This window comes from Alternaria arbusti (assembly GCF_024043155.1).
Source record: "Alternaria arbusti strain BMP 1465 chromosome Unknown scaffold_31, whole genome shotgun sequence".
Taxonomy (NCBI): Eukaryota; Fungi; Ascomycota; class Dothideomycetes; order Pleosporales; family Pleosporaceae; genus Alternaria; species Alternaria arbusti.
The window spans coordinates 168,325-196,119 of record NW_026249971.1 but is presented as its reverse complement, the minus strand read 5'-3'; the positions used below and the strand labels follow the sequence as shown (position 1 = coordinate 196,119).

Genomic DNA, 27,795 nt, shown 5'->3' with positions numbered 1-27,795 from the left:
CAGAGGAAGGTCAGGGTATCCTCGCAGTACAATATGCCAGTCATGCGGCGCACACTTTGTTCAGTGGTTGTTCCTTCAATCACAGCTGTGAGGTCGACAGCCAGTACCTTGCGTTTCTGCTGATACCAATTGCTTGCAATTCTCACAGTAGCAACGTTGACAAAGAGAGTATTCATTTTGCCTCCTTGGAAAGTCGAAACAGTGTCTCGTCAATTTCACTATGTCGCTGAGATGGTTCACCTCGTTCACGGCGTCATTTAGACATTAGCTCCTTGATGCGGTATGAGGAGCGCTGTGATGTGCAAAACATCAGACGAGACAATGGAGTGATCAATCAATGAGACAAGCATGCAGAATAGTCATTCATGTAGCTAACGGCAAGTTTTGTTTGTACCAATGATTTATATCGCGACATCATATGAATCGCGCAAACGTGTCTGTAAACCCGGCTCAGCGTAACAGTACTGAATTAAACGCGACTGACAGACAGAAACCCGCATCATGAACGAGACCAAACCAATGCCGTCCCCGGACCACGAAGCTGCATCTCCGAAGTCTCCAGAAGGAGAGCAGCAAGGGACAGTCAGGCCTTTAACACGAACGAATGCTTCATCTTTCGCCGCCCCGACCAGAGCATCCGAGGCGAAGAAGAACGAGAAGATTGAACTTGCTCAGTATGGGAAGAGGTCGACGTCGATGAGGGAGCCGACTAGCCGGCCAGGTAGTGCGATGCGGCAGCATTCGTCGCCTGGGTTTGGTAGTAGACCGCAGAGTCGTCAGCGGTGGGGGACTGGTGCGCCCACGCGGGATGGAGATGGTGATGAGGTAGATGATGTTGATGATGATGTTGACATTGATGAGGAGGACGCAGATGACGACGAGGCAGATGATGAAGTGCATGATGAGGACGAGGCACGCGTCGATGATGACGACTCTAGTCAATTTGATAGCGATGTGGAAGACGAGAAAAGCGCAGAGGAAGAAGAAGAAGAAGCAGCGTCTATCCTGGGAGAGAAGGGACTGGAAGGAAAGCCGCTAGAGAAGGAGGATCTAGAGGAAGATAAGCTACAAGAGGAAATGCTCGAAAAGCAAGCACATGAGCAAGTATCAGAGCCTCAAGAAGAGCTGACCATACAGGAGCAGGGCCAACCGTATGACTTGGAGGATCTCTTGGTCCAGGAAGAGCCACAAGAGCATCACGATGAAGATCCCAGTCCTGATGTTCAGGCATCACAAGAGCGCGAATCACCTTTGACGCAAGACGATACGGCTGCAGTGTCACAAGAAGATCATGTCGAGAATGTGGAAATCCAGGCCGCGGCACCTCAAGACCAGATTAAAAGCGTATCGCCGCATGGTAATGAGGAAAATCCTATCGTTCCGCCCGAGATCGTTGCAGAGATACAAGAGCTTCAGATCAAACGTCAAAAAGTAGAGGAAGAGCGCGACGAGGCGATGAGACAGCGTGAAACCGTACTGCAAGAGTTGCAAACCGTCAAAGAAGAAGCGACGAACCTAAAGCAAGAGTACGAGAAGCTATCTATCCAACTTCGTGAAAGCGAAGCCAAGATTGCAGCGCGCAATGCACGCGAGCCTGGGTTACCTCCTCTTGAAGAAGTCGAAGCCGAAAACAAAAAGCTCCGAGCATCGGTCGAGCGCACGCGGTTGGAACTCGAGGCGAAGAAAACAGAGGCAGAAGATGCGACTGCAGCCTGCAAGAATTTCGATGACTCACTGAGGGAAGTGGACGAGAAGCTAAAGAATAACCAGGAGTCTATCCGTACGCTTTGTGAAGTTGTCAACCAAGTGGCCGAGAATTTGCCAATGATCTCGAAATGCGAGGCCAAAGAGCTCGACGCTGTTTTTCTGAGTCTTTCGCAAGATGATGAGACTGGAAAACTGCGAGGTGAGTTTCTCAAACTGATCAAGAACTTCAATGGCAAGTTTAAAGAGTCGCGGGAGCAGATCGTAGACTTGGAGCGTGAGGTAGCGGAGAAAGAATATGAGATTAATAGTTTGGGAAAGACCATCGAAATCGAGAGGAAGGGGCTGTTGAGCCCCGGTCTACCAAGTCCGCATCCCATGCAAACTGGTAAGAATGAATGGGAGCAGTACTACGAACGGGAAAAAAAGAAGCGCCATGATGCAGAGATGGAGCTCGCCAAAGCGAAGAAACAACTGTCACAGCTCCAGCCTGAAAATGAGAAACTACAGTCAGACCTCACCGAGGCGCAAGAAGAACTCGCAGTGCTTCGCCCCAAGAACGACCAGTTGGAACTGGAGGCCAAGACCTGGAAGGAAGAACTAGAAGAACACAAGGCCCAATTCGAACAATGCAGTCAGGCATTCGAAGCCAACATGTCCGAGCAACAGCTGGAGAACTTCCGATACATTCGAGACTACTACCAGAAAGTCAAAGATCACGCCCACTGGGAAGTCCAGGGCCTCCAACAAAAGCTCTCAGTAGCAGACCAAGTAAGGGAGGCCCTAAAACAAGACTACAAGCGCGAACAAGGCGTCAACACGCGCTTGGAAGACGCGGTGATTAGACTGAGGAAGAGCGTCAAAGCCCGGGATATTCACATCGGGAAGACTGAACAAGCGTTTATGCGCGAAGCACCGTTTCCTATCCGTTCATCTAGTACCTCTGGTAGCCGCACATCTGATAGCGATACCTCATCGTCTACTTCCCCTTCTTCGACATCGGATTGGACTCATCCGCTCGAACGCGTCAAGAGGCCTCCGCTCATCCCCCGCTGCCACCTCCCCGCCGCAATCCAAGCCCGCGAAGCCAGACTAGATACCTACAGACAGGAACTTGAGGAAGCGCGGGAGGTAGAGATCTTCAAGGCCAGTGTCAAACCACGCGGATCGATAGCCAGGGGTGGAACTATTGCGACCGATATCATGGACCAAGTACGGAAATCCGGCATGGGGTCTTTGTATCCGGTTGAGAAGACGGGGTGGTTGGATACGAGCTGGAAGGGCGCGTGGGAGAGGTGGGATGGGAATTACTGGGCGATGGAGTTTGCGAAGGGGAAGCAGGTAGACTTTTTGAAGAAGGTGGGGATCTGGCGGGAGGATTGGAATTAGTAGCATGACGTAAATAGCAATGATCTATAACAGAACGCTGTATTATTTCATTCATGTGTCTCAGTAAACTCAACAAGAACAAAGTGCAGTTAAAGTCCAAAGTAACAATTCGATTCGTTCCAGGCAAACCGAGCATCACACTATTCGGTGATTGACGCGCTGATAGCCACATACTCCAGACCACTCAGACCGCCTCAGTGGTCTCAGTCTCGCCCTTCTCCTTCTTTGCGACATTGTTGATAGTAGCAAGCGCTTCTCCCTTGGCTTGCGCAGCAGCAACGTTCTCGAGGTCGCGCGCAAGATTGTCGCTACCCTTCTTGGTCTTCCAAGCGTGTGGGCCCTCTTTACTGAACAAGAATTCAACCTCCTCAAGAGTCTTGCCGCAAGTCTGTTCGAAGAGTTAGCTGAAGTCATGACATAAATTCCAGATTTTCTTACCTCAGGGTAGGTGAAGAAGAACTGGACGGCAGCCATGAAGCAGAGGATTCCGAAAACGAGGAAAAGTCCCCATCTAATGTTGACAAACGCGGGTGGAATGAACAGTCCAATAGCAAAATTGAAAAGCCAGTTGCCAATAGCTGCGATACCCATTCCGGAAGCGCGTGTTTCTAATGACCAGACCTCAGCGGCGTAGACCCAACAGATGGGCGCGAGGGTAAGTGCGTAGAACTGAAAGATGTGGGATCAGTGTATGGTTCATGTGGAATGGTTAGAGGTACTTACAATGATCAAAAGGTACGAAAACGCGATGACGGTGTACGCCGGCGACCCGGTGACACTCATGATGACGTTCGCGTCGCCACCAACACCACCAGGGACATATGTGTAGAACCCGCCGAGCATTCCAGCTACGACCAGATGGCATATACCCATCGCAACGGCTCCCCAAACCAGAAGTGTTCGCCGGCCGATCTTGTCGACGAAGAAGAACATGATGGACGAGAAGACGATGAACAAAGCGTACTGCACACCAGAGGAAACAAGCTTGGTGTTGCCTTCAAGGCCAGCCATGGCGAAGATGTATACGACGTAGTAAGTCATGACCTGAGAGTCATTAGTAAAACGAAACTACGCGAGGTGAATATAACATACGTTGGCACCTGAAAGTTGCTGCCAGGCCTGGACGGAGAAACCAGCAAGAGTCCGCTTCCACATGCCGTTGTAGACAAACTTCCGCCATCCTTGAGGAGCGAGACGTTCCGCAGTGAGAGCAGTTATGATCTCCTCGTATTCGGCAATAACATAGTGGTCCTCGATGTTGCCGTCGGCTTGGATGGAGGCCAGGATGTGGATTGCCTCTTCAGCACGGTCGACCTTTGCGAGCCATCGTGGAGACTCTGGTAGAAACGGGAGACCGATCATGAACATTACACAGGGGACGAATTGAATTCCCCAAGCAGTGCGGAATGAAGCTGATTCGCCAGGAATAAAAGTGCATCCGTAACCGATGAAGTACCTGCGACATTTTAGCTTTGGCTTACTTCGTGTGTTCAGTGTACTTACATGATAAGAATACCCCACTCAATAGCGAGCTGTTGAATGATAATGATGGCACCACGCTGCGAGTGCTTGGAGATTTCGGCCAGGTAGACAGGGACCTGAGACGAAGTGATACCGACAGTGACTCCGTTCAATACACGACCGGCGATAAGCATGCCGCGACCAGTTGTAGCAACCTGCAGCGCAGTTCCGACTAGCCACCAAAGACAGGCGAACATAAGGGCATCGCGACGACCAAACTTGTCGGAGATAGGACCAGCAATAGCACTGCCAACCACTGAGCCCGCAGCAAGGGCCGCGCCAATAGCTCCCTGAACAACGCCGGTTGGGTTGTCGAAGTAGGTGCTGTTCGTTGTTAGGGATCAATAGGTAAGGTGTTTGACGTCACTGCGACTTACAGATATTGGTCACTCGGAATGATGGCGCTCATCGAAGAGATATCAAAACCAAAGAGCATGCCACCCATCGTGGCAACAATTGCCAAGAAGTAGACATTGTAAATCTTAGGAAACCTTTCGAACATCTTGACCGGGACCTGTCCAGAGCCTTGGGTTGATGCAGAGATGGCAGTCGTTCGACCTGTCGATCCACAAGCGTGGGGAGGGACGAATATAAAGGTCGAGAAAGTCGGCACTACACGCCGCTGTGCTCAACGTGATAATCATATCGCTTGAAGCAGCCGTCTCCACTCGAGTCCTTGCTCCGCATGGAGACTCCATACTCGTTGGTCATAGCCCTGGACAGCCAGGTAAAATGGTTAAAATGGATTTACCGACCCAAGTATAGCGGCCGCATGCCGAGAAGCCTGCCGTCTTGACCATCGGAGAGAAACGAGATCGAGTCAGTGTCGGAGCTCGTGTGATTTGTGGAAAAACGACTCTGGGGTTAGGCTTGAGGTGGAGAAAGACGCGCTCAGGCCCGGAGAGATGTGGAGATCGCCTCACCCGCGTTGTGCATGTGTGGATGTCGTCAGTGGCATCTTAACCGAACCGGCGGCTCTTTTTGCAGACTGCCGGGATCCGACTAAGGTGGTTGCTTCGATGCGACGATGTTGCATGTGACTGGAGATGTTTCCTGAGCAGGTGGTGCTTCCGACTGTTGTTGTGGGTGATTGGGCAGGAATGCGCTTGAGGGTGGTCAGAACGTACGACGAAGCGCGATCGTTGCTCTGCTTGGCAACGCTGGCTCTCCGACTTTTACCTTGCCATCGCGATGCTATCAACGGCGACGTATCGCAGTCGCATCGAATTGGGATGGTTGAGATGATTTGCGACAAAGGAGATGTTCTGTGGGAAGCGATACTGGTGACGCCACTGGTTTGTCGCATGCCTAAGCGCATCTGATATCGGCGCAGGTCCAAGATGCGTTCTCATGATCGGAGTCATGACGAACATCGGACTTGCTCATCGATGATCGGGCTTTCTTGCACATGTGCTTCAGATGTTCGTGTTTGGGCTAACCTATTGCGTCGCCCTGCGCGTCGACCAGGATCCTCACAACATGGGAATGTTGAAGCGGGACGACTCAGAAAGTCAGGCCATTCGCTATGTTACCCGTACAAATCTTGCTTCGATCACAGCGCCGTGATTGCAGGTTTGACTTGGAAATTCATACACTTAGCCAATCCACATTATACGCGTAAATAAAGAAAGGCTTTGAATGCGATTTGACAACAAATTTTGACACTACGAGCATCGTTGCCGTGATTTTTTTTGCAGCAATCGCGAGTCGGGGAGAAGATCTGAGAAAATGGTCGCCATAACGTTTGGCCTTCTTGCTGCATACAACACCTACTACTACTGCGTCTATTCCAGCCCGTTCTGACCTCAATATTTCAGTATGCAGGCTGATGTAAAATATACTTCCCGAAAGTGTGGCGCACACATGAGAAGACGTGCGAGCCGTGCGAAGGCGTAATGCTGGAGATGGACTGCGTCATCCATTTTTGGATTTCGACTATGTACTGCGCAGACGCGCTGTCGCTCACAAGAGACTATTGCAATCGAACTCCAGATCTTGTCGCTGTTTCGAGTAGAGACTGGCTGTGCCCAAGTGCTCCGTACGAACAAAGAATCGCGAATATTACGAACAGCGTATCGGAAGGACATGTTCGCGCTGAGTCTGGCTCCCTACACTCCAACTTCACCAGATCCTTCACTAATACCTATTATACCAACAATGCTTCACGCCCGTATCGCTACGTGGTTGCGCAGGAGTCTCGAATACCACTGCTAAGTTTTGGTGTTCGAGCAGCTATCTGCCGCCCCTGGTCCGCCCAAGCCAGCGGCTAAGTTCGGCCACGTCAACCATCAGTGCCATCAATTCCAAACTTCCACCGGTCAGAACCCCACAAAATTTGGTGGGAAGCACAAGGCCCATACTACAAACGACCTGGCATTGCGTTTGGGGTTCCAGAACATGCCGATTGTTCGAAAAATCCGTTTTTGGTGTTGTCCAACATATACGCTTTTTTTTGCTCTCTTTCCATCAACAAGAACAACAGCTTCACAGCAGTTGCCTTAACCGGTCTTATGGTCTAGTGGTATGATTCTCGCTTAGGGGAAGCGTCTTACGACGCTCGCAAACCCAAGCATAGCTTGCGAGAGGCCCCGCGTTCGAGTCGCGGTAAGACCCATGTTTTTGCACTTCCTGCGGCCCCAGCGCGCCCAGCAAACTCAGCACGCATTCCTAAGGCTCAGAGGAACATCTCTGGAGCTTTAGGAAGAGCCTGCTATGCATGTGGGCAAGATGTGCTTTTTTTTTGGCTTACGCAGACTTGTTGCACAATATCTTCAAGAAGTAACTCTGCAAGGCACAACGCGGGCTCAAAGTACTTGAAGAGATCTCTCTTGATCCTATCAACGCGTTACTAGCTGTGTACGCGTGTGCGGAGAAGACTGGTCATTCTGTTCCTCTATCTACCCGCAGGATTTGCAGAAATCCAAGACTACCTAAGTAAATCTGTAAGACATATGATGGACTCTTAGCATTCTCAACAGTACTTCTCTGTTCTTATTTCAAATGTGCGAGTATGTTGCACCCGTAGGTGCAATATTACTTTGTTTTCTGTACAATCGATTGTCTACGCCCAGGCGGTACCGTGGAACCCCGTGAACGAATTTCGTACACGAGTAGCAGCCTGGAATCTCAATTTCCGTTCTCAAAGAACCACCATTACTTGAGTCTTCGTCACTTTGCTTTTCCACGCGTCTTCGTATAGTCTTTTCGTAGCGTGCAAAGTGGAACCGCGATCAAGGGTCAAAGCGCGAACCCTCCTGCTGCAAGTAGAAAACCACGAAACCTTGGAAACAACAACGTCACCTCACCTCACCTCACCTCAAAACGTCGAATCGATCTCCCGGCGTGTAGCCTTCACGATTGAAAATGCAATGGCGATGGGATTACCCCAGTCCTAACGAATACATCGTCGGGGCGTGGGAGCCAAAGACGTCGAATCACAAGTGAGTTTGCATGCGGTACCTGCATATTGGATTGGATTTGGCTGACTCGATGTAGTTTCTGTGAAGAAGTACGCAATGCAAAAAGAAGAACAATATTTCAAATAGAGATTGACGATGATTCAGGACTACATAATAACACCCTACATCGGCGAATTCATAAACACCCTCACAAACATCACCTACGGTCCGCCCATCCCCATCCCATCCCTCATCCCCCCTCTTCCCCAAACTCACTCTCCACCCCAGTAATCTACGGCCTCCACGGCCTCCGCCGCGTCGCCCCCAAACCAACCGGCGGCCTCATCTCCACCCTCGCCTTCCCCTACTGGGGACTAATCTCCGTCGGCCTCCTCAGCGCCTGGTTCCACGCAACACTTAAATACCATTCGCAAATGGGCGACGACCTATCTATGTTCCTGGCTGTCGGCGCCATCTTGCACCAACTGCTTTGTTTCAAAGCTAGTCAGAGTGAGAGGAGGAAGTATACGGCGTATATCCTAGGAAGCCTGATTCCAGTATCCGTGTACCACGTCTGGGCCGACGAGATAATCCTGCATGAGATCGCCTTTGCGGTCATGATCTTCCTGGTGAGTAAGTACACGCGCGCTCTTATTAAAGTGCAAATCACGTCCGAAGAAGCTCGCAAGAAACTTGGGAGGATGGCTACCTTTGGTATCTCCACCGGTTTGTTCGGATATTTCTTATGGAACATTGATTTCCACGCGTGTTACTACGTCACAGTCTTCAAGAGATGGGTAGGCCTGCCATGGGGGTTTCTGTTCGAACTACATGGGTGGTGGCACATTTTCACGGCAATTGGCGCGTATGTGGGTATGGCGCTTGTGGAGTATCTTGTTACGATTGAGGAGGGGAAGACGGGAAGGGTGGAGGAGGGGTTTGTGTGGCCGGTTAGGGAGGTGTTGAGGGATTTGGATGGGGTTGAGAGGGAGGGGATGGAGGGGAAGAAGATGAAGTGAGGATGCTGGGAGTGGAATGTGTGTTGGGGGATGAGGGAGTGGGTTGATTGGCTTTGTATTGTATTTGTATTGTAGTATAGCGTTCTAGAGGTGGATGCGTGATGCGAGGAAGCTGGCTTTTTTGGGGTGTACCTGAAAGCATCCAAACTTCTTCCCAAGAGTATATGCAAACTTATACCTGGCAACTGTGTTTTTAAAGCTACTACAAACGCCTTTTCCAATTCTTCGCACAGCCCACCCATTTCATATAGCCATCACCGCTACCTCGCAGCTCATCCACCTTCGTCCCGATGCCATCTCAGCGTCCCAGCTTACCAACCCACCCCTCCTATGCATCCTTAAATCCCCCCAAGTAGCATACACCGCGCCAACATTCCGCTGGAGCTATCATGGTAAAGTCCATCTTCTTCCGCCACATCGGCGCTTGATTGGCCGAACGGAGTTAAGATGTCAATGGGCCCGGCAGATGCAGGTAGAATGTGGAGCCCGCGTCATCAACATCCAGTTACATAAAAATGACTTCGGGCCCGAGAAGACCGTCGGTTCGATATAAAGACTCGGTGGCAGTACGGTGGACAGGACATTACACGATATCAACAGCGACACAATCCATTGAGGTACTAGAGTGATAAATTTGCCGGATTTCTATCTACCCCACCACCAGTCTCAAAACTCTAAAGAAGCACCGAAGATGCCTGAACTTGTCGGAAAGACTGTAGGCCCTGTTGGCTACGGCCTCATGGGTATGCATCATTACCTACTTCGCAATCGCTTCGCTAATACATCACAGGTCTGACATGGCGCAAGAACCCACCACCAGCCGAACAAAGCTACGAAGCCATGCGCACAGCACTCTCACTCGGCGCGAACAACTGGAACGGCGGCGAGCTCTACGGATCGCCGGAGCGCAACTCTCTACACCTGCTCAACGAGTATTTCACCAAGTACCCCGGCGACGCAGAGAAGGTCGTTTTGTCTATCAAGGGTGGTCTCAAGAAGGGTGAGATGGCGCCCGATGGCAGTCGGGAGAACGTCAGGCGTAGCATCGACGAGTGCTTGAAGGTGCTGGATGGTAAGAAGAGCCTCGATCTGTTCGAGTGCGCCAGAGTCGACCCCAAGACACCCATCGCAGACACTGTCGGCTACATCGCAGAGTATGTCAAGGAAGGCGAGCTCGGAGGTATCAGCCTGTCAGAGGTTGGTGCGCAGTCCATCCGCAAGGCGCATGCCGTGCACCCCATCTCGGCCGTTGAGGTCGAGTTCTCGCTCTGGGCGACTGACATTCTGGAGAATGGTGTCGCGGCGACGTGCGCAGAGCTCGGTATTCCCATCGTCGCGTACTCTCCTCTTGGACGCGGATTCCTGGTAAGCGCGACTCTTCTCAGTCAACGACCTACCGCTAATGCATTGCAGACTGGCAAGTACAAGAAGTACAGCGACATCGAGCCCGACTCGATGCTTCAGCACATGCCCAGATTCCAGCCTGACGTATTTGACGAGAACATCAAGTTGCTCCACGCTGTTGAGGATATGGCGAAGGCCAAGGGAGCCACACCAGCTCAGATTGCCATCGGCTGGGTTCTCGCGCAGAGCGGTGCCAAGGGTATGCCAACTATCATCCCAATTCCTGGTGCTACGACGTCGGAGAGGATCGAGGAGAATATGAAGCCGGCGAAACTCAACGACGAGGACATGAAGGCGCTGGACGAGATGCTGAAGAAGTTCCCGCCGATTGGAGGAAGGTACCATGAGTCGCAGTCGGCATTGCTGTTCGCATAGACAACTAAGAATCTAGTCTGAAGCTTGTTAGCACTGTAGCTGTAATATAGCAAGCTTAAGATTGTGTATAGAATTGCAGATCAGAAAGAATTGTAGTGTAGAGCTAATCCGCATTTGAGCCGCCGTGAAGCGACTCTTTGGAATTGCAGAACTCTGAATAGATCATCATAGTGATGAGATGAAGGAGACGGTGGAAGAACTTACCTATAGCCGTTTGCGTGGTGTTGGAGGGAGGTAGAGCAAAGTCATATCGCACCCAGCCTCGTTACCGTGGTAAAGAATGGAGACGTCCAAATGGACATTCGCCCGACGAATGAGCGCCGTCGCATAGCCAACTGACCAAAGTACAGCTTGGTGTGATTACAATCGAGTGATCACAAGACGAGGAGGAAGGAAGAGGAAGTAAGTAAGCTGCCCAAAAATATCGAGCTAAACGGGTGGTCCCTGCACCTCGGGCTAGACGTCGAACGCGCCGTACAGCCATCGTCACGCTCTCCAAACGCGCCCACCGCTACATTCACATCCACATCAATCGCCGCCATGGAATCGCCTTCAGAACTTTCCGAGTACGGCAGCGACGATTTTCCCGAGGACATCAAAGGAGGCCGCCATGCCAGCTACGAAGCCACTCCTGACCACGACCAGCGCCCCAACAAGCGACCACGCCTGAATATCCGCGCGCCATCCTCACCACCCCATATTAATACCATGCCGCCCGAGGAAGAGGACGAGCTGTCGGAAGACACAGATGGCTCTGTGCCCGCGTCGCCACACCACCACCCGGGCATGTCGCAAGACGACGACTATGGCCAGGAACAGGTCACTGTCTGCAAATGGGACGGCTGCACGGCGGGTGACCTGCAGAACATGGATAACCTCGTCGAACATCTTCATGAAGACCATATCGGTACACGGCAGAAGAAGTATAGTTGCGAGTGGAGCGACTGCACAAGGAAAGGCATACCACACGCTAGTGGCTATGCGCTGAGGGCACATATGCGCTCCCACACGAGGGAGAAGCCATTCTACTGCACCCTTCCAGGTAAGTCGCCAGACCAATCTCGATAGCATCTGTCATACTAAGTCCCTTAGAATGCGACCGCTCCTTCACCCGCTCCGACGCGCTGGCGAAGCATATGAGAACCGTCCACGAGACCGAAGCACTGCGCCCCTCGGACCCTGTCCCCAAGCACCACTCCTCCAACCCCACAAACAACAAGCAGCGCCTCAAGCTCGTCCTCAACAACGAAGCCAAGAAGCTGCCCCACGACAAAGGCTCCACACCCGGGTCTCCCTCCTCACATTCGCACCCCCCAAACAGCGCGACGATCCCGTCCAACGCACCCGCACCCGCACCCGCACCCGACGCCGACTACGCCCACAACAACGTCATCTACCTGCAAGACCTCGCCAACCCCTCCGCCCCACCGCTCGTCCAATTCCCATCGGACATCGAATTCACCCCCGAAGAGCTCCAGCGACCCGCCCCCGAACTCTTCCAACTCCTGCGCCGCCAACTCCTCTGGGCAACGCAAGAAGGCGAACAACTGCGCGCCGAAGCCGAGGAGCTCGAACACACCCGCCAGGAAGAATGGCAAGCCAAAGAACTCCTCTTCGAGAACTACATGGAAGCACAAGCCGCAACCGAGCGACGGCGCCGCGTCGATCAAGGCATGCCCGACGACATGGAAGGCTGGCAATCCGTTGAAAACGACATCCAGCCCGCGAAGGCCCTGCCCATCTTACCCCGAGAAGGCAAATTGCCGTGGTGGCGCGACGACACTCAGCAACAACCGCGGATTAAGGAGGAAGCGGTTCAGCCTAGGCCGCCTCCCGCGCATATCCAACCTATCGAAGAGCCCCAGCCTCAGGTATCCGTTCTGTAGCCTGGACTGGAATATTCGAATCCCGCGGAGAGGGATATGGCTCTGCAGTTGCAGCAGCGTATACATCATCGTAGGTTGGAAGCGCTGCGCCTGCGTCAAATTCCTATGTCGCAGGCTTCGCTGGAATATCTAGGTCTGGTGGATCGTGTTGCGTGGTTGGATGCGGAGTGCGTTCATTGGCGTGACCGCTGTCACGCGGTGGAGGAGTAGTTGAATTACAAGGGCCCGGCCAGGAGGCGTTATGCTCATGGGTGAGTGGCAGAGGTGCTGGTATGATAGAGCGCGGCGGCGACGAGGCGGTGGACAAGCGCGAAGTTCTGGTGTTGAGGGAGATGTCGGCGCCATGCCCTCTTGTTTTTCGATAGTACTTGTGTATTACTATGGGATAGAAACCTGGGTGTTCACAGGTCTTTGGGTACATTCAAGGTTTAAAGATACCAATTGATTCAATGCTTCCATAGTATACAGCTTCCATCCCAATAATCCGTCTGACAATTTCCCAATGCCAGTTTTCCATGCCTTGCTCCCGCATGACTATCATTGTATGCCTCTTCGCCGTTGCAGACATGGCTTCCATGCCCCATCCGCCCACCCGCAGCATGCCTTATGACCCCTCGAAGCCAGCAAAGGCTCCATGATTGCAAGTAATGATCTACCTACCCTTCTTCTTCTCCGCCTCAGCGTTCTTGAACGGGAAACCAGACGTCCTCTTATCCGCCCCAGTCTTCCTGCTGATCCGTCCATTGCTGCTCGCAAACAAGATGCACCACAGTGCCACTATGGCCAGGAAACCGGAACCTAGTGTGCCCAAGCTGAAGGCCATGACGCCGGTGCGCGTCCACATGGCGTAGCCGTAGAAGGCGAGGGCGGAGTGGAACATGGCGGTTACGGTGAGCGTGGGGAGGGCGTAGGGGGCTTTCGGGTCTTCCTCGTTGGTTGTGGCGCCTGTGGTGGTGTTAGTTTGGTGTGCAGATGGAAGGGAAATGAAGAGGGGAAAGTACCTTCAGAGAGTCGACTAGACAATGGAACAGACCCCGTGAGGAGGACGGTTAGGATACCCAGGGCGATGAGCGAAAGGCCCAGGGTGCGGGAGAAGTAGACTTCGAGAGCTGATCATTCTTGTTAGTACATCATCGCATGGCATGTTTCCTGGCTTTCAGTATATACGTACTGGAAGCTTCGCGGACTTCGGGGGACAACAATGCTACTATCATTGTGGGGGACGCGATCAGAGGCGCGGCTTGGGTCGCTGTGTTTGTATTAGCAAGCTGCACGGTGTCCTCGTGGAAGGACATAGAGCTTACCGAGCCATGCGGCAGTGCCGTAGGAGTAGAAGTAGTAGACCTAATACCCATCATCAGCATTCGTCCATTACGCAAACACCCCAGCCATCAACCGTCCCTACAACAACTCCACACTTACATCCATATTGAAAGAGGTCTTGCGATGTCAATTGAGGTATAGTCGTTCGTTCTTGATGTACTTTGAAGAGGAGTTGCAAGCAAAAATGTTGTTTCGTGTAAGGACTGAGAGGAAGGGTTGAGACGTGGGTCGCGGTGATGCAATAGCGATGTTCCTGGCGGGATTTGCGCAAGCATCCGCGCAGTCGCTACGTCATTGATGGGCTAACATGGATACCGCGGCACATGGCGACACGCTTGTTTGGGGAATCGGGTTTACTTGTTTCCCATGCGTGTTACTGCTTTCGTGGCATCGGGACTGCTTTCGTGGCATCGGAGAAAGTGGTCATGTTCTATTGGTGATGTTTGGCTGGGGCGGGTGAGATTGTGTACGAGTGCGATGGCGTTCGAGGCTGATGAGCTGGGTATATGGAAGATGTGGCATGCAGCTGTCACTCCGCATCTCCAAGTTCTCTAGCGAAATCTACTTAGCTGTCTAGCTATGTTGCTGCGACGGAGAACACGTAACTACCTTCGCTTCCCAATGGCTCGCAACACCACGAGGCTCGCGCATCGTGCTTCGGCACCCCACGGAACACAGCCCTGGAGTCATCAAGCAGTTGCAGCATCCTAGGTAACAAGCACACGCCGATAATTTGTGCGCGAGGCTACCATCATATACACCTTCAGGGTCTGACTCCATCTCCGGTAGTAAACCTCGTATCGCTCAATCTAACAACTACCGCACATACAGCTCCCAAAGTCAGCGCCTCCCGCACACTTCCCAAACAGGAAAGCCCACCATAAACCATCGATTCCAGTCAACGGCTGCCAGACTCCGGCCCGTGGTACCCTCTCCCCGCCCATCCCCCAAACCGCCTAGGCACCGCCCATCCAACGGTCAGAATCTACCGCAAGAGGAAAGGAAACAACAAAACCGTCGATGATGGTAGATCCCGCTATCGGGAAAAGATCCACGAACCAGAAGAAGACGGCCTTGGATCGAACAGCCGGGTCTGGAAGCAAGAGATTCTGGTTAAGGGCTTGGGGGAGTTTGGTAGCGAGGCAGTCATAGATGCCGAGATGGGAAAGAATGAAGGAAGCTTGGATAGGTGTGGATGACGGCGGGCGACTGGACACGTCGCCGAAAAAGCAAAGGGGGCTGGACACGGAGTCTGGGTCAAAGATGTCACGCGACGTGAACGAATGCTGAATGAAGAGTAAGAAGTATTTGGATTGACGACAGCGTATACAAGCCATGCCAGGCTTTCCCACGAATACAGAGGACTAGCAAAATCGACGTCGCGCATCCATGTCCAGGGCGTTCCAGCATACAGAATACGGAGATGATGGACACAGCGCATCCGGCATTCTGTTCTATCCCCAGAGACCTCTCCCTCCCATCCCGCGCAAACACTCCGAACCTTGGAACCGTCTATAATCCCAAATACCTCACTCCCCACGCCCCCTACCAAACAATCGAACTACCGAAACAGGAAATTCCCCATCTCCATAGATTCCAGAAGGCTTGAGGAGAATTACTCGCCTCCGCACTAAGACAAGGCTGAAGACCCTTCCAGACGTTGCAAGTACCATCAAACTTTACTTTCGACACACAAAACAGCCCCAATTAGGCAATACGACATTACAACCGTAGAATGTAGTTCAGGCGTCCCACCTGCGAGAGTTTGGAGCTTGCAAACATTTAAATTTGTTTTGGGGGTTGAATTTGGTTTTTCGGGGTCAGATCATGGACCGCGTTGTGTCCATGCTGCGGTGCCAAAGCGCGTACCAAAGTATGTTTTCGAAAGTGTTCCCGAAAGGGCAGTTTGGAGGTGAAGTGTTGATTCCAGATGTGGAATGTGGCTTGATGTGTGAAGAAGTAAGATGATGGATGGGCGATTTGATAGGTTTGTGGTTTTCTTTTCGGGTTGCGGATGGACCGTGTTGGGCGTTGAGATACCGCGATAGGAAGGAGGAGGGAAGGTGTGGGAGACAGTCATGAATCGCATGTGGTATCTCCGTAGGGTTAGATGGGCGTGCGCTGTATTGCGGATGTACTCGGACTGGTTTGAAAAGTAGGTATGGGAGTTTGGGGCGCGGCGTGGATGTGATCCACTTGATAACGTTAGTGCGCGAAACGTGAGCGTGGAGACGCGAAGGTTACGAGAAAACAGAGGCTTTACATTTGTTTAGTACGTGCTTGCTGCTATCGTGAAGTATGAGCAATAAGGCGACGAGTTTAATCCGAATTGTTGCAGCGAGCAACAGCATAGACGACTTAACACTCAAGTGCTCATGCATTCGGGTTTGCTCATTTTTGCGCTTAAGACCTCTTTCACAGCTATTCGAAATACCATGAAGGCTACTCTGTGTTTGCCAATAGATGTATTTCATTGAACCCTATGCCCTAGTTCAACCCCAAAACATCCAAACTACCCTCTCCAGCACGTCGCCGATCTAGCAGGCTGATAAAGATCCCCTCCCGGAGACGCCAACCCTTCAACCCCACCGATCCGTCCTTTGCAGTTATCCTCGCTGTTGAGAAACTTGTTAGAACCCCACTTGGAAATAACAGTGCGGCATAACATACCGAAAGAATCGACACCTATACCCATCATATATCCTGACGAGCGTAACAGTTTTACCAAAGTTTGGCGAACATCCGCCGTTGACATAGAGAGCAGCATAGAAAGGGCTGGCTGCGTAAAGGCCTGCTACGTCATCCGCCAGCTGTGCGGTTGTGCTTTGAATGGTGGGCAGACCGTTGGCGGTCATTGGGAGGGCGATGAGGGAGAGGAGTGGGAGGGCGGATAAACGCATGGTCAATCTGTGAGTTTGGTAAGGATATTGAAGATGAGAAGATGCGTAAAAGCTAAACGGGAGAGCTATGGAGTATGGACGAGACTGTGTGTGATTGACATGTAGTAGATATGTGACGAGATGAGAAGATAATTTATATAAGAAGAAGCTGGGAAGCAGAGGCTAAGCTATAGATTGGATACCAATAAAAGGATAGACTAGATAGTTCTGCCTATGTATGAGCACGGCGCAGTCAACTCTAATTTATATGTACTGCCGAGCCAGCGCATGCGTGCATATATTAGTCAAATGTGTCTCGACGTGCCGCAATCTTCGGACGAGTCGGATGCATTTGGTTGATCGAATCTCACATCCCATCCCACCCCATCTCCAAAAACGTCCAACCTACCCATGCCAGCACGTCGCCGACCTCGCATCTTGATAAAGCTGCCCACCAGGCGCCGGCAGCCCGTCGAACCCGCCAATCTGTCCTCTACAATCATCATCGCTGCCACGCAAATCATCATAAGCTATCATAACGCAACAGCAAGAAATCAACGTACCGATAGAACCGACATCTATATCCTCCTTTTATGACAACGTAACGAACGGTTGCTCCAAAGTTCGGCCCACATCTGCCGGTGACGTCGAGTGTAGAAGCTGGGGTCAATACGTATCCTGCGTAGTCGGGCGCTGCTACTTGGAAGGCTGTAGACTCGGGGGTGGGCAGGCTGTTGACGAGTGTTGAGAGGGCGATGAAGGGGAGGAGAGTGTGTGGATGCATGGTTGGTATATTTGGGGGTTGAGGAGATCGACGAGGGGAAGATGCGTGGAAGTAAAGAGAAGGTATTGGATATGGACGGGACTGTATGTGATGGAAATAGTGGGTGTGTGACGAGGAAGAGAAGATAGTTTGTAAGGGAAAAGAGAAGCTAGGTGAACATGTAGATATGGGTGGAAGGAAGGAACAGGCAGTTCTGTTCATGTATGTGTACGGCGCAGTATGCGAGATTTGTATATATCGTGAAGCCAGCGCATACTTGCACATATTAGTTGTAGAACATATCGACGGGCTTCGTACCGGTAGTACGAACGGGGTTCATGTGGCCAATGGGCGTCCTTGGGTGTGCTCGAAGGATGAATGCTCGTCGTTTGTGCATGCAGGTGGTGAACACTCAGTAGAACCGTGGCGGTTAAATCGTCCATCTTCGAAGATGTCGGTCGAAAAAACGACCTCCACTGAACTTACTCAGAACCTGGCATCTGGTTAAAACTGATGGAGTTATGCTAAGGAGGCTGCCGTTTTAGTGAGTGATTGTTGTGAGCTCTTCATGAGTCCACGGTTGCTGTTCAAGGAACCAGGATAGCGGGGTCGCCTTCCTACCCCACCTACCTGCAGTTGCACCCTGGAGTGGTTCAACAGTGCCTCTTTCCTACGTAGTCGAGCTGACGTGCATCCATGATATGGGATCCTGCCTGGTTATATTGCCCTCTGGGTGCTTTCGAACGTGTTCCGTGTCAGCACTGCTGCTCGATTCGGAAGGTACGTAGGTGTGTATCTACGTCATTGCGATAGGTCAGTTCCTGCATCGTGTTGTAGTGAGACTGTATGTTACTGGACGCCTTCAATATTTCGATACTCTGAGTCATCCATCGCGACGTCTAGGTAGTGATGGAATACCCTTTAATACTTGCAGAGCGTGTCGCATCCTCTATGAAGCCTTTGTGTGAACTCAGCCGACACCGAGCTTCCTACTTCTGGTCAACATTTCCATCACGACCATGCCACTCCAACTCCATCCAATGACCACTGAGGATACTCTGTCGTGGACACGCGTGCGCGCACTCGCCTACTATGGTCCGACGCACGACCTTTTACACACGGGCCCCATCAGCGAAACATCCATACGCGGTGTGGCTGAAGACCGCAAGCGCGAGATCAAGAAGCCAAACGCGTGGCACTGGAAAATCGTAGACACAGATCTAGAGCCTAGTTCTGACGACCCACCTGATAACGGGGGACGCACGATCGCGGTGTCAGTATGGAGTTTGCACAACGTCTCAGCGAAGAGAGGAGAAGACGAAAACAATGAAGCGCCTTCCATTCCGGCGGAGAAAGCAGGTAACACTCCCGGTTTCCTCCCACCAGAACTGCGTCTTGAAGCTCTGGGTTCGTTGCTCGGTCCTCTACGAGCCGCTCAGGCTTCCATCATGGGCACGTCGACGCTGTACTTTATGCTGAATTCACTGGCTACGCATCCGGATCACCAGGGTCGCGGAGCTGCGAAGATGATGCTGGACTGGGGGATGCAGAAGGCGGATGAAGAGGGACTGGTTACGTATTTGGATTCCACGATGACCGGGAGGCCTGTGTACGAGAGGAGGGGCTTTGCGCTGGTGAAGACGCTTGAGTGGGATCGGGTGCCGTGGGGAGGAGAGGGCAAGGACTGGCATGGGTGCATGGTTCGACCAGCGAAGAGCGTGGAGAAGTAGTAACAGAGATGAGAATGCAGGGCGTACCAGGTCGGTGGATAGCCGGCTAGCCGCCCGAAGAGCCGTAGAGCGAATGCGAACGCCCGGCTCGTGGGCTGTCAGACCCCGCAGCCTGCGCCCACGTTGCCGGGAAGCCAGCTGGGACGGTAGAGGGTGCAGGTGTCTATACAGCTGGCCGTTGAATTTCTCCAGTACCATTACATAGATCTAATCCCATCATGAGCCCGGCGGTGACGTATCCATTCCTCTCCAGAAAGCAGCGGGCGCGGCTGGGAACGAGCGCAGGCACTTGCAGCCTTCTCCGCGCCTGATGGCCCAGCCCTGGTAAGAATCCCGGGCGGCGCGGGTTGCAGTGGTCGACTATGATGCACTGGGCAGGGGACATGAGCCCGCCTGGAATCCTCCTACCAAGCCGCCCTCAACCCCATAACATCACAACATAGCCCCGTAGCAGGTGTATCTACTAACACACTTATTCACCGCCCGCATGTCCGCGCAGGGCTAATTCTGGGGCATGGGACGCAACGCGCGGAAGCGTATCTCGTACGGTAAGTGTCGGCTCTGCATGCGCCGTTGCGACAAGCTGAGCTGGAGCTGGAGCTGACCTGGGCGCGCAGTGCTGCCACTGGCCAACTCGGCGGGCGGCCACAGGCTGGGAGTCAATGGCTTGGCCGTCGACCCCCAGAACTCGATCCTCTACTCGGGCGGCCGTGATGGCGTAATCTGCGCCTGGGACCTGCATCTCGACCTCGACCACTCCGCCCAAGACGACGACGACCCGTTTGCCGACTCCAACACGGCCGACTCCAAGCCCCCGCCCACGCAGTTCCGCAACCAGGTCCAGGCCCACACCCACTGGATCAACGACATCGTCCTCGCCCAGAACAACGACGCCCTCGTCTCCGCCTCCTCCGACATCACCGTCAAGGTATGGCGACCCGCTGCCACCGACAAGCTGCCCCCGCAGACGATTGGCCTGCACACCGACTACGTCAAGCGCGTCGCATCGCCGGGCGGCAACGAGAACTGGGTAGCTTCGGGCGGCCTCGACCGCAAGATCAGCCTGTGGGACCTCAATGGCGCGGGCAAGAAGCTGGAGATTGCTGTCGGCGAGGATGAGAACACCGCCAAGGGCTCTGTATACGCCCTGGCAGCAACACCCAACCTCATCGCTAGTGGCGGGCCGGAGAGCATCGTCCGCGTGTGGGACGCGAGGTCGGGCAAGCGCATCACCAAGTTTGTCGGACACACGGACAATGTGCGCGATATCCTCCTGGCGCAGGACGGCGACATGATCCTGACGGGCTCGTCCGATCAGACGGTCAAGGTCTGGTCCATGACGGCAGGTCGCTGCATGTACACTCTCACCATGCACAACGACAGCGTCTGGTCTCTGCACTCCGACTCGCCCGAACTAGACGTCTTCTACTCCTCAGACCGCTCCGGCATAGTCGCCAAAAGTGATGTGCGCAACTGCGCCGAGATGGACGAAGGTCTCTCGCTAGCAGTGTGTCAGGAGCACGAGGGTGTGAACAAGGTTGTCGCAGCTGGCGACTATATCTGGACTGCGACCTCCAGCTCGAGCATCAACCGGTGGAACGATGTCGAAACCGCGGCCGAGGTCGAGCTTCCAGAATCCTACAAGTGGCATAGGAACAGCGTGTCGACTATGCGATCGCGCATTCCTTCGCCTCCCGCTGGCAGCCCTCCGAAGAACGAAACGTCCAAGATACCGCTCAAGTCCCTACTGCGCATGTCCAACACCGCGCCATTCCCGCAAGCGCTTGCGACCAAAGACGCCGACACCTCAACTCTAGCCAGCACGCGCAAACCCTCCGAAGTACTAGCGGCTCCCGAACACAGTGCTGTGGGGACTGTCCGGGCACTACCAGACTTTACAATCGAAGGCCAGAACGGTCTCATCAAGCATCATCTGCTCAACGATCGGCGAAGAGTCCTCACTCTCGACACTGCGGGCGAGGTGGTTCTATGGGATCTACTGCAATGCGCACCGATCAAGTCATACGGCAAGAAGCACATGGAGGACGTCGTGCCAGAAGTTAACACCGTGGACACCGTCGCCCACTGGTGCGCTGTCGATACAAGGATAGGGACCTTGACGTGTATGCTCGAAGAGAACTACTGCTTCGATGCCGAGACATATGCAGACGAGCTGGAGCTGGAAGAGCAGATTGACTTCCGGGAAGACCATCGCATAAACCTTGGCAAATGGATATTACGATACCTTTTCTCCAATCTCATCGACGAGGAAATCAAGCGCGATGAGGTCCTGCGCGCAGAGCTGCTCAAACAGAAGGAAGAGCAACCACAGCCGGGTCGACCAACAAACATCGAGCTACCGAATATGAATATCAACGGATGGACAGATGCAACTTCAGGGCCTGCTTCAGGCTCGACTATCAGAGCTGACGGAATGCGTCTACCACATACACCGGGTCTGGCTATTGGTCTAGCCACGCCAATGGCAGCACCTATGAGTGCAGGACGCAACTCTACCACCAACCCCTTGACTCCAACCAAAGAAGAGGGCGCACAGCTAGAGAAGACGCAAACCCAACGGAGCTCGACTCAAGAAGGCGGTGACTACTTCGGTTCTGCCTCTGCTGCTAACGGCAACGGGAGTGGAAAAGCTACCGAGGCTTCGAAAGACGGCTCTGCGGACTCAAAAGAGGAAACTGTCCAATCACCTACCGAGGCCGACACGCCAGCTAAGAAGGGCAAAGGCATGTTTGGTAAGAAGTTTAACATGGGCTTTAGCATGAAGAAGTTCAGCACTGGCACAGCTGCCCCGGAGCCAGCCAAACCTGCCGTTGACGAAAAGGCCGAGGACAGCGATGCACACTCCAACAAGACGGATGAAAAGACCATCGAAGATAATTTCTTCGGCGCTCTTCAACGGATACGGCAGGGTTACGAGGAACAGCTTGCGGCCGGCGCGACCAAGTTGGACACACAGATTGCACCTAGTCTGCCTAACGAAACGCCTGTACTCAAACCACCTGCTATGACCACCATTCTGATTCAGGAGGACCGCCCCGACTCCGGTGGTGTAGCCGACCTGTTCGAGGGCAAAGTCGGAACCCTAGGAACCCAAGCCGACCTCATCGAAAAAGCCGCACCAATGTGGCTAGCAGAAGTCCTACTACGAGTTCGTCACCCCATACATTCAAAACGCCCCCTCTTTACTAATGATCTCCCACAGAACCAACTCCCGCCCAAAGACATCGTCAAAGTATCCTTCGTACTGGAACCGTTTAACAACACGCTCCCCTCCATCTCATCCGACGGGTACATTCCCTTTGCCCTCCCCTTCGAAACCGCCGCCAGCGCTAACGCGACTCTCAGTAACAACCGCCTCAACGCAAATAGAATGTTGCGCGCACGCAAGATACTGGGTTATGTGGCTGAGCGCATTGAACCTGCGCCCACCAAGGAGGATCTCGAGAAGTCGGCGGAGAGTGGTGGCGTGCTTAAGCCGGATGAGTATTTGGAGTTGTATTGTAATAATCAGGTGAGTTTTACGTTTACTTGTTATATAACGTTGGTGGAGGGAATTGTGCTAATTTTTGTATTAACAGTTAATCCCGCCAACTATGACACTAGCCAGTATACGCGCGCACATCTGGCGTGGCGGCGGCGACGTCCTCCTCCTTTACAAGGCCAATGGCCGCAAGGAAATCAGACATGCGCCTTACCCTGGACCGCAGTCTGGTGCGCCTCCTGGTCCTATGCATGGATTGAAGGTCGGTGCGGGGTTGAACTCACAGCCTGGGAGTAGCAATGCGAGTGAGGGCAAGCAGAGCAGCGAGGCGGATAGGAGTACTAAGGATGCTGCGGTTTTTGGACCGTAGGTTGTGTTTGGTTTGGGTTCGTATGGTATAGTGTGGTTGGATTGGATATGCAAGGGGGCAGGCTTGGCTGGCTGTGTGGCAGCTCAGTTGGAGACAGTGGTATTGTTCTTTGGATAAAGACCAGAGGGTTGGAATAGTGTATATAGCATACCCGCTTGCCAGTAGACTCTTCCATGAGTCCGTGGCCTCGGCCTCATGCGGCTGAGTAGGATGAACTTAATCCTATACTCTCATTATTGTTGTTCCCTCCTCCACACTTTCCTACAAAAACATCAGCATGATCAACCATGCCATTCACGCCTCACTCCTCAACCACACCCCCCAACGCATTACTCGCCCACTGATAACTCCCCAAGAAAATCGCTCCCCCAACACTAATCCAGCCCACCCTCGGCCCCATCCCCGCGAAAAACGCCCTCGGCCCACTCTCCCTCATAATCGTCCCCAACATCTGCATCATAGGCTGTTTCTCCCTCGCAAGCATCATCCTCGTCTTGAGCACATCCAACGGCGTCGTCACACCCGCCGCCACAGCCCCAGCCACACTCCCCAGCAAACCCCCCTCCAGACCCGTTACCTCGCTCCGCCCTGTCCGGCTCATCCGCCACTTTTTCAGCGCCTCCCAAAGCGGAAATTGGATTACGGTAAAGGGGACTTCGCGGATTATGGTTATTGACCACCCCCGGTAGAGTTCCATCCAGACGTGTGCGAGACCGTGGGTGTGGCGCTGCCGGAGGATGAAGGTGAGCGCGGAGAGGGAAGAGGGGTGTTGGGATGCTTGGGCGCGTTGTTTTATTACTTCTGTTGGGACGCGGACGGCACATGCTGCTACCTCCCCCGCACTCGCGGCTGCCATATGCACGAGTGCCTCTGTCCCGCTGTCCCTCGCATCCTCTTTATACGGTTTCCCTTCTGCGTTATACCGCACGGTGGTTGTAGCTAGGCTTTGGCTCTGGGCGAAGGTGCGTTTTATCGTGTCGTAGGTTATGAAGAAGAGGGCGGCGCCGGGCGCGGATCCGACGATTGCGCTGCCGACGCCCCGGTAGATGCCGTTGAAGCCGCCGCTGGCTGCGAAGCCGGAGGCGGATTGGAGACGCGTTTTTAAGGTGTCGAGGGGGTAGAGGGATAGGTCTACTGTTGTGCCTGCTAGGCCGCCGGCCTGGGGCGGGTGTTAGTTGTGTGGATTTGTTTGTTTGTGTGTTTGGGTGGGTGGATTGGTGAATGTAGATGATCGAGGGGATGTAGAAATGAACATCTATTGCCAGTATCGTATGAAATCTCGACGGCATCTGGCCCAGTAGCTTCGCCATGGCAATAAAAGCTGTAGATGATGCGCCTTAACCCGATATCGGCAGAGCGAGAGCAATTGGGAGGCAATCTTCTGACAGCTGAAAGATCTGGTTACTTACTATAAGCGACCGCAAGTATGGCGACTCAACCCATGCTTGTGGTGGTTGTGCGCGTGAGGAGTCGAGCATGGTGGGAAAGTAATTCGGCGGGCTATGACGATGATGATTGAGACATTGCGTTGGAAGAACGGAGGGTCTGTGCGCAAGCTAGTGGACTGTCTACTTCTTTCGTCCTGACTAGGCGTTTACCTTGCTCATCTTAATGTTTTCCTAATACACGAGTTACTAACGACACCGTGCCTTATTTTTCGTGTCGAACGTGGTATTCGCGGAAAGAAGATGGCGCGTTGAAAGAATGTCTGCTTCGGCTATGAAAGTGAGATGCCTGGCTAGCACAAGGATTTCGAGATGCGACGCGCAAGAGAAGGAACGAGAGGAGGGAAGGGATGAAGATCGGGGTCGTGCTGAGTCAAATGAGGTGGGCGAGGCGGAGAGGATGATGGCTAGCAGCGATCATGTGCCACAGCACACGGAAGACGAACCGGAAGGCAAGAACAACAAAGACGCTTCGGACGGCCAATCCTCTCGAAGATCATCGCTTTCATCTTCCAAATCGGAATCAGAATCAGAAGATGGCAGCGAGTCTATCAGCTCAGATCACGAGTTGGATGCCAAACCGTACACGAGTTGCATACAAGAAGCCCAGCTTTCACCGGATGGAAGTTGCGTTTTCACGTCGGATTACAGCCGTCAATTCTCTGCATATCCCATCTCGAACGAAATTCTGACACAGAACATCCCTCAGCCTCTCACGCCCTACGCGTCTCTTCGCTCTGCCGATCCTATATGGGCTTTTGCTGTCAACCCGCTCTTCAACTTACAAGATGCCAGCAGTACGACTGTGCTCATCAGCCGGAGAGATGCCTACATCAGTCTGCATAATGCATTATGGCCTACCTCGCGAAAACACAGCGAATATGATCAGACCTCAGGACCGGTGGACATATCCACCCCTCTGGCATCCTACAAACTCATCAACAACCTGACTGAAGCCGTCATTGCACCTCTCAGTCTCGCCTACTCCACCACCGCCACCCATTTCTTCGCCGGCTCAAAAGACGAAATCTCAATATTCGACCTCCTCGAAACCGATAAGCCAATCCACACAATCCGCACCATACCCGCCAAACGCAATAAGCTCAAGGGTGGAGGCCGCGGCTTCAAAGGCCAAATAACCGCTTTGTCCCTCTCACCCCCCTCCCACACATCACACGATGGCATTCTAGCAGCCGGCTCCCGCACCCGCTATATCGGCATCTACGATCCCATCGGCGGCACAGAGGTGACACATTTCTCACTCCCAGGCACGGTCAATGGCATCAAATTCCGCAACGAAAACCTCCAAAGTGTCATGGGCGATGGCGTCACATCCCTCAAGTGGAGCCCCTGCGGCAAATACCTCTACGTCGCGGAACGCAGTTCAGACGTCCTTCTCATCTACGACGTCCGCAACTTCTCGCTCGCGCTGGGATACTGTGCTGGTAGACAAGCGCTCACTCGTCAGAAACTGGGGTTTGATGTGTGGAATGCGGGACAGAGCCCGTATGATGTTGAGGGTGTTTCGCATGAGGTTTGGGCAGGTGGGACGGATGGGAAAGTGAGGGCTTGGAGGGATCCGTATAGGAGGGAGGGGGCTGTACAGGCTGATGAGGTGGTTGAGGTTGGGGATGGGAAGGCGCCTGTTGTAGGGAGTCTTGTTCATGCTTCGGGGAGTTTGGCGGTTGCGGCTTGTGGGAGGGTTGGGTTGGGAGGTGACATGGAAGAGGGGGCGAGGAGGGGCGGAGGTACTAGGCCCGTGGTGAGAGAGTGGGGGAGTTTGGATATCTTGGGGCTGGGCTGAGATGTTGCTCTCGGAGATGCTGAGACGTCGGAGGTTCATGAGGTTCAGGAAGTGTTGGTAATGATATTCGTCTACCTGCCTCCGACGCGAAAATGGCGCATGGGCTGCAAAGGTCCATGAGCAGAGAGACACGATCTTCAGACGTCCGAGGAGCTTCAGCAGCAGGTCTAAAGTACGAAGGCTAACCATGTGTCAAGAATAGCAACTTCTTGATCGTGTTCCAGTATGCCTGGGCATATCACATGTTCACAGACCACGCCACACAACTACATGACGGAAATCTCCTCGCTCCTCGCTTCCTTTATCCAGACGACCGACGCCACCCTATCCAAACCCCGATTCTCGTCATCACTGTTCTACAATCTAGGCTCGTCTTTCAGGCCTCGCAAGATCTTCGCAGTATTGAGGATGTGCTTGTATCTACTCTCTCGCCGCCACACGAGTACTACTGGGTGCCAGTCTGTCGGTCCACACACAAACCCGCTACCCCGTCAAGGTCTAGAAGACCTCGGGGTATAGCCGGAGTAAGGAGTGCAAGCGCGATCCCCATGTGGAAGTCGTCCGCTAATGGCGGTTGCTCGCTGGGTTTTCTTACTATTGTTCGTTGAATGTGCTTGGGTTTAAACGCAGGTACGGCGTAGCTAAGCAACACGCTAGTTATTGCAATGCTTGTGTATTTCCTAAGTACGTTTGTGCACAGTATTGAAAAATACATGTCTTGCATAAGTATTGGTTATTACAATTAAGCAATGAGTTGGACGTTCTTACAGTTACAACCTTGGACGAGCTGTCCTGTACTGTAGGTTAAGATTGCGTTTATTCCCATTTGTTCTCATCATAGCTCCATGGTACCATCATTCAGCTCAGCTGTTCATGCTTCATCCACGATAAACACGGAGTGCTGTTAGGAACGACAGATACCAGACATATATGGGTAAGTTTCTAGATCTACCAACTCTTGAGTAGAATTTGTTGTTGGTCTGTGGCGTGCTGCTGTGGGTAAATACACAAAAGGCCTATGCGAAGACCGTTTTACCCACTGTGCACCTCCCAGTGTTTTCAGGAATCTTTCGCTCTTATTCCCATCTTAATTACAAGAACAATAGTAGGATAAAATGATTCTACGAATTCGCCAGATCCAACAAAAGTAAGGGCGTGCCTGTACGTTGGTGCACATCAGACGAGCCAGACTGCGCCGGAATCACACATGGTAGTATCACCATCTCTCACCGTGCATCCATCGCTGAGATCTTCTCACGAACTATCTCGCTGTCTATATAAAC

The 27,795-nt window shown here is 52.9% G+C and overlaps 10 protein-coding genes and 1 non-coding gene across 11 annotated transcripts; 8 read left to right on the top strand and 3 right to left on the bottom strand.

Annotated features, from left to right (window-relative positions):
* Window positions 1-501: 501 nt before the first annotated feature.
* J4E86_011259 (uncharacterized protein) lies at window positions 502-3,093 on the top strand (the record flags this gene model as incomplete). The annotated part of the gene is made up of 1 exon (XM_051451752.1): window positions 502-3,093. One exon carries the CDS (start codon window positions 502-504, stop codon window positions 3,091-3,093), a length of 2,592 nt encoding a protein of 863 aa, XP_051297147.1.
* A 184-nt stretch (window positions 3,094-3,277) lies between these two features.
* On the bottom strand, window positions 3,278-5,059 carry J4E86_011258 (uncharacterized protein; the record flags this gene model as incomplete). Its single annotated transcript, XM_051451751.1, has 6 exons — window positions 3,278-3,481; window positions 3,532-3,762; window positions 3,817-4,137; window positions 4,186-4,549; window positions 4,597-4,938; window positions 4,992-5,059. The coding sequence occupies 6 exons, from the start codon at window positions 5,057-5,059 to the stop codon at window positions 3,278-3,280; spliced, it is 1,530 nt and encodes a 509-aa protein (XP_051297146.1).
* Window positions 5,060-7,118: 2,059 nt separating this feature from the next.
* J4E86_011257 lies at window positions 7,119-7,227 on the top strand. Its single transcript has one exon. It is a non-coding gene; the product is annotated as a tRNA-Pro (tRNA).
* Window positions 7,228-8,168: 941 nt separating this feature from the next.
* On the top strand, window positions 8,169-9,031 carry J4E86_011256 (uncharacterized protein; the record flags this gene model as incomplete). Its single annotated transcript, XM_051451750.1, has 2 exons — window positions 8,169-8,238; window positions 8,301-9,031. 2 exons carry the CDS (start codon window positions 8,169-8,171, stop codon window positions 9,029-9,031), a joined length of 801 nt encoding a protein of 266 aa, XP_051297145.1.
* A 691-nt stretch (window positions 9,032-9,722) lies between these two features.
* On the top strand, window positions 9,723-10,810 carry J4E86_011255 (uncharacterized protein; the record flags this gene model as incomplete). The annotated part of the gene is made up of 3 exons (XM_051451749.1): window positions 9,723-9,774; window positions 9,822-10,396; window positions 10,445-10,810. 3 exons carry the CDS (start codon window positions 9,723-9,725, stop codon window positions 10,808-10,810), a joined length of 993 nt encoding a protein of 330 aa, XP_051297144.1.
* A 540-nt stretch (window positions 10,811-11,350) lies between these two features.
* Window positions 11,351-12,696, top strand: J4E86_011254 (uncharacterized protein; the record flags this gene model as incomplete). Its single annotated transcript, XM_051451748.1, has 2 exons — window positions 11,351-11,852; window positions 11,903-12,696. The coding sequence occupies 2 exons, from the start codon at window positions 11,351-11,353 to the stop codon at window positions 12,694-12,696; spliced, it is 1,296 nt and encodes a 431-aa protein (XP_051297143.1).
* Window positions 12,697-13,348: 652 nt separating this feature from the next.
* J4E86_011253 (uncharacterized protein) lies at window positions 13,349-13,910 on the bottom strand (the record flags this gene model as incomplete). The annotated part of the gene is made up of 3 exons (XM_051451747.1): window positions 13,349-13,641; window positions 13,698-13,805; window positions 13,868-13,910. 3 exons carry the CDS (start codon window positions 13,908-13,910, stop codon window positions 13,349-13,351), a joined length of 444 nt encoding a protein of 147 aa, XP_051297142.1.
* A 4,770-nt stretch (window positions 13,911-18,680) lies between these two features.
* Window positions 18,681-19,391, top strand: J4E86_011252 (uncharacterized protein; the record flags this gene model as incomplete). The annotated part of the gene is made up of 1 exon (XM_051451746.1): window positions 18,681-19,391. The coding sequence occupies one exon, from the start codon at window positions 18,681-18,683 to the stop codon at window positions 19,389-19,391; it is 711 nt and encodes a 236-aa protein (XP_051297141.1).
* A 514-nt stretch (window positions 19,392-19,905) lies between these two features.
* On the top strand, window positions 19,906-23,263 carry J4E86_011251 (uncharacterized protein; the record flags this gene model as incomplete). Its single annotated transcript, XM_051451745.1, has 5 exons — window positions 19,906-19,939; window positions 20,009-22,560; window positions 22,615-22,700; window positions 22,758-22,923; window positions 22,991-23,263. The coding sequence occupies 5 exons, from the start codon at window positions 19,906-19,908 to the stop codon at window positions 23,261-23,263; spliced, it is 3,111 nt and encodes a 1,036-aa protein (XP_051297140.1).
* Window positions 23,264-23,564: 301 nt separating this feature from the next.
* Window positions 23,565-24,741, bottom strand: J4E86_011250 (uncharacterized protein; the record flags this gene model as incomplete). The annotated part of the gene is made up of 2 exons (XM_051451744.1): window positions 23,565-24,422; window positions 24,673-24,741. 2 exons carry the CDS (start codon window positions 24,739-24,741, stop codon window positions 23,565-23,567), a joined length of 927 nt encoding a protein of 308 aa, XP_051297139.1.
* A 226-nt stretch (window positions 24,742-24,967) lies between these two features.
* On the top strand, window positions 24,968-26,512 carry J4E86_011249 (uncharacterized protein; the record flags this gene model as incomplete). Its single annotated transcript, XM_051451743.1, has 1 exon — window positions 24,968-26,512. The coding sequence occupies one exon, from the start codon at window positions 24,968-24,970 to the stop codon at window positions 26,510-26,512; it is 1,545 nt and encodes a 514-aa protein (XP_051297138.1).
* Window positions 26,513-27,795: the final 1,283 nt, after the last annotated feature.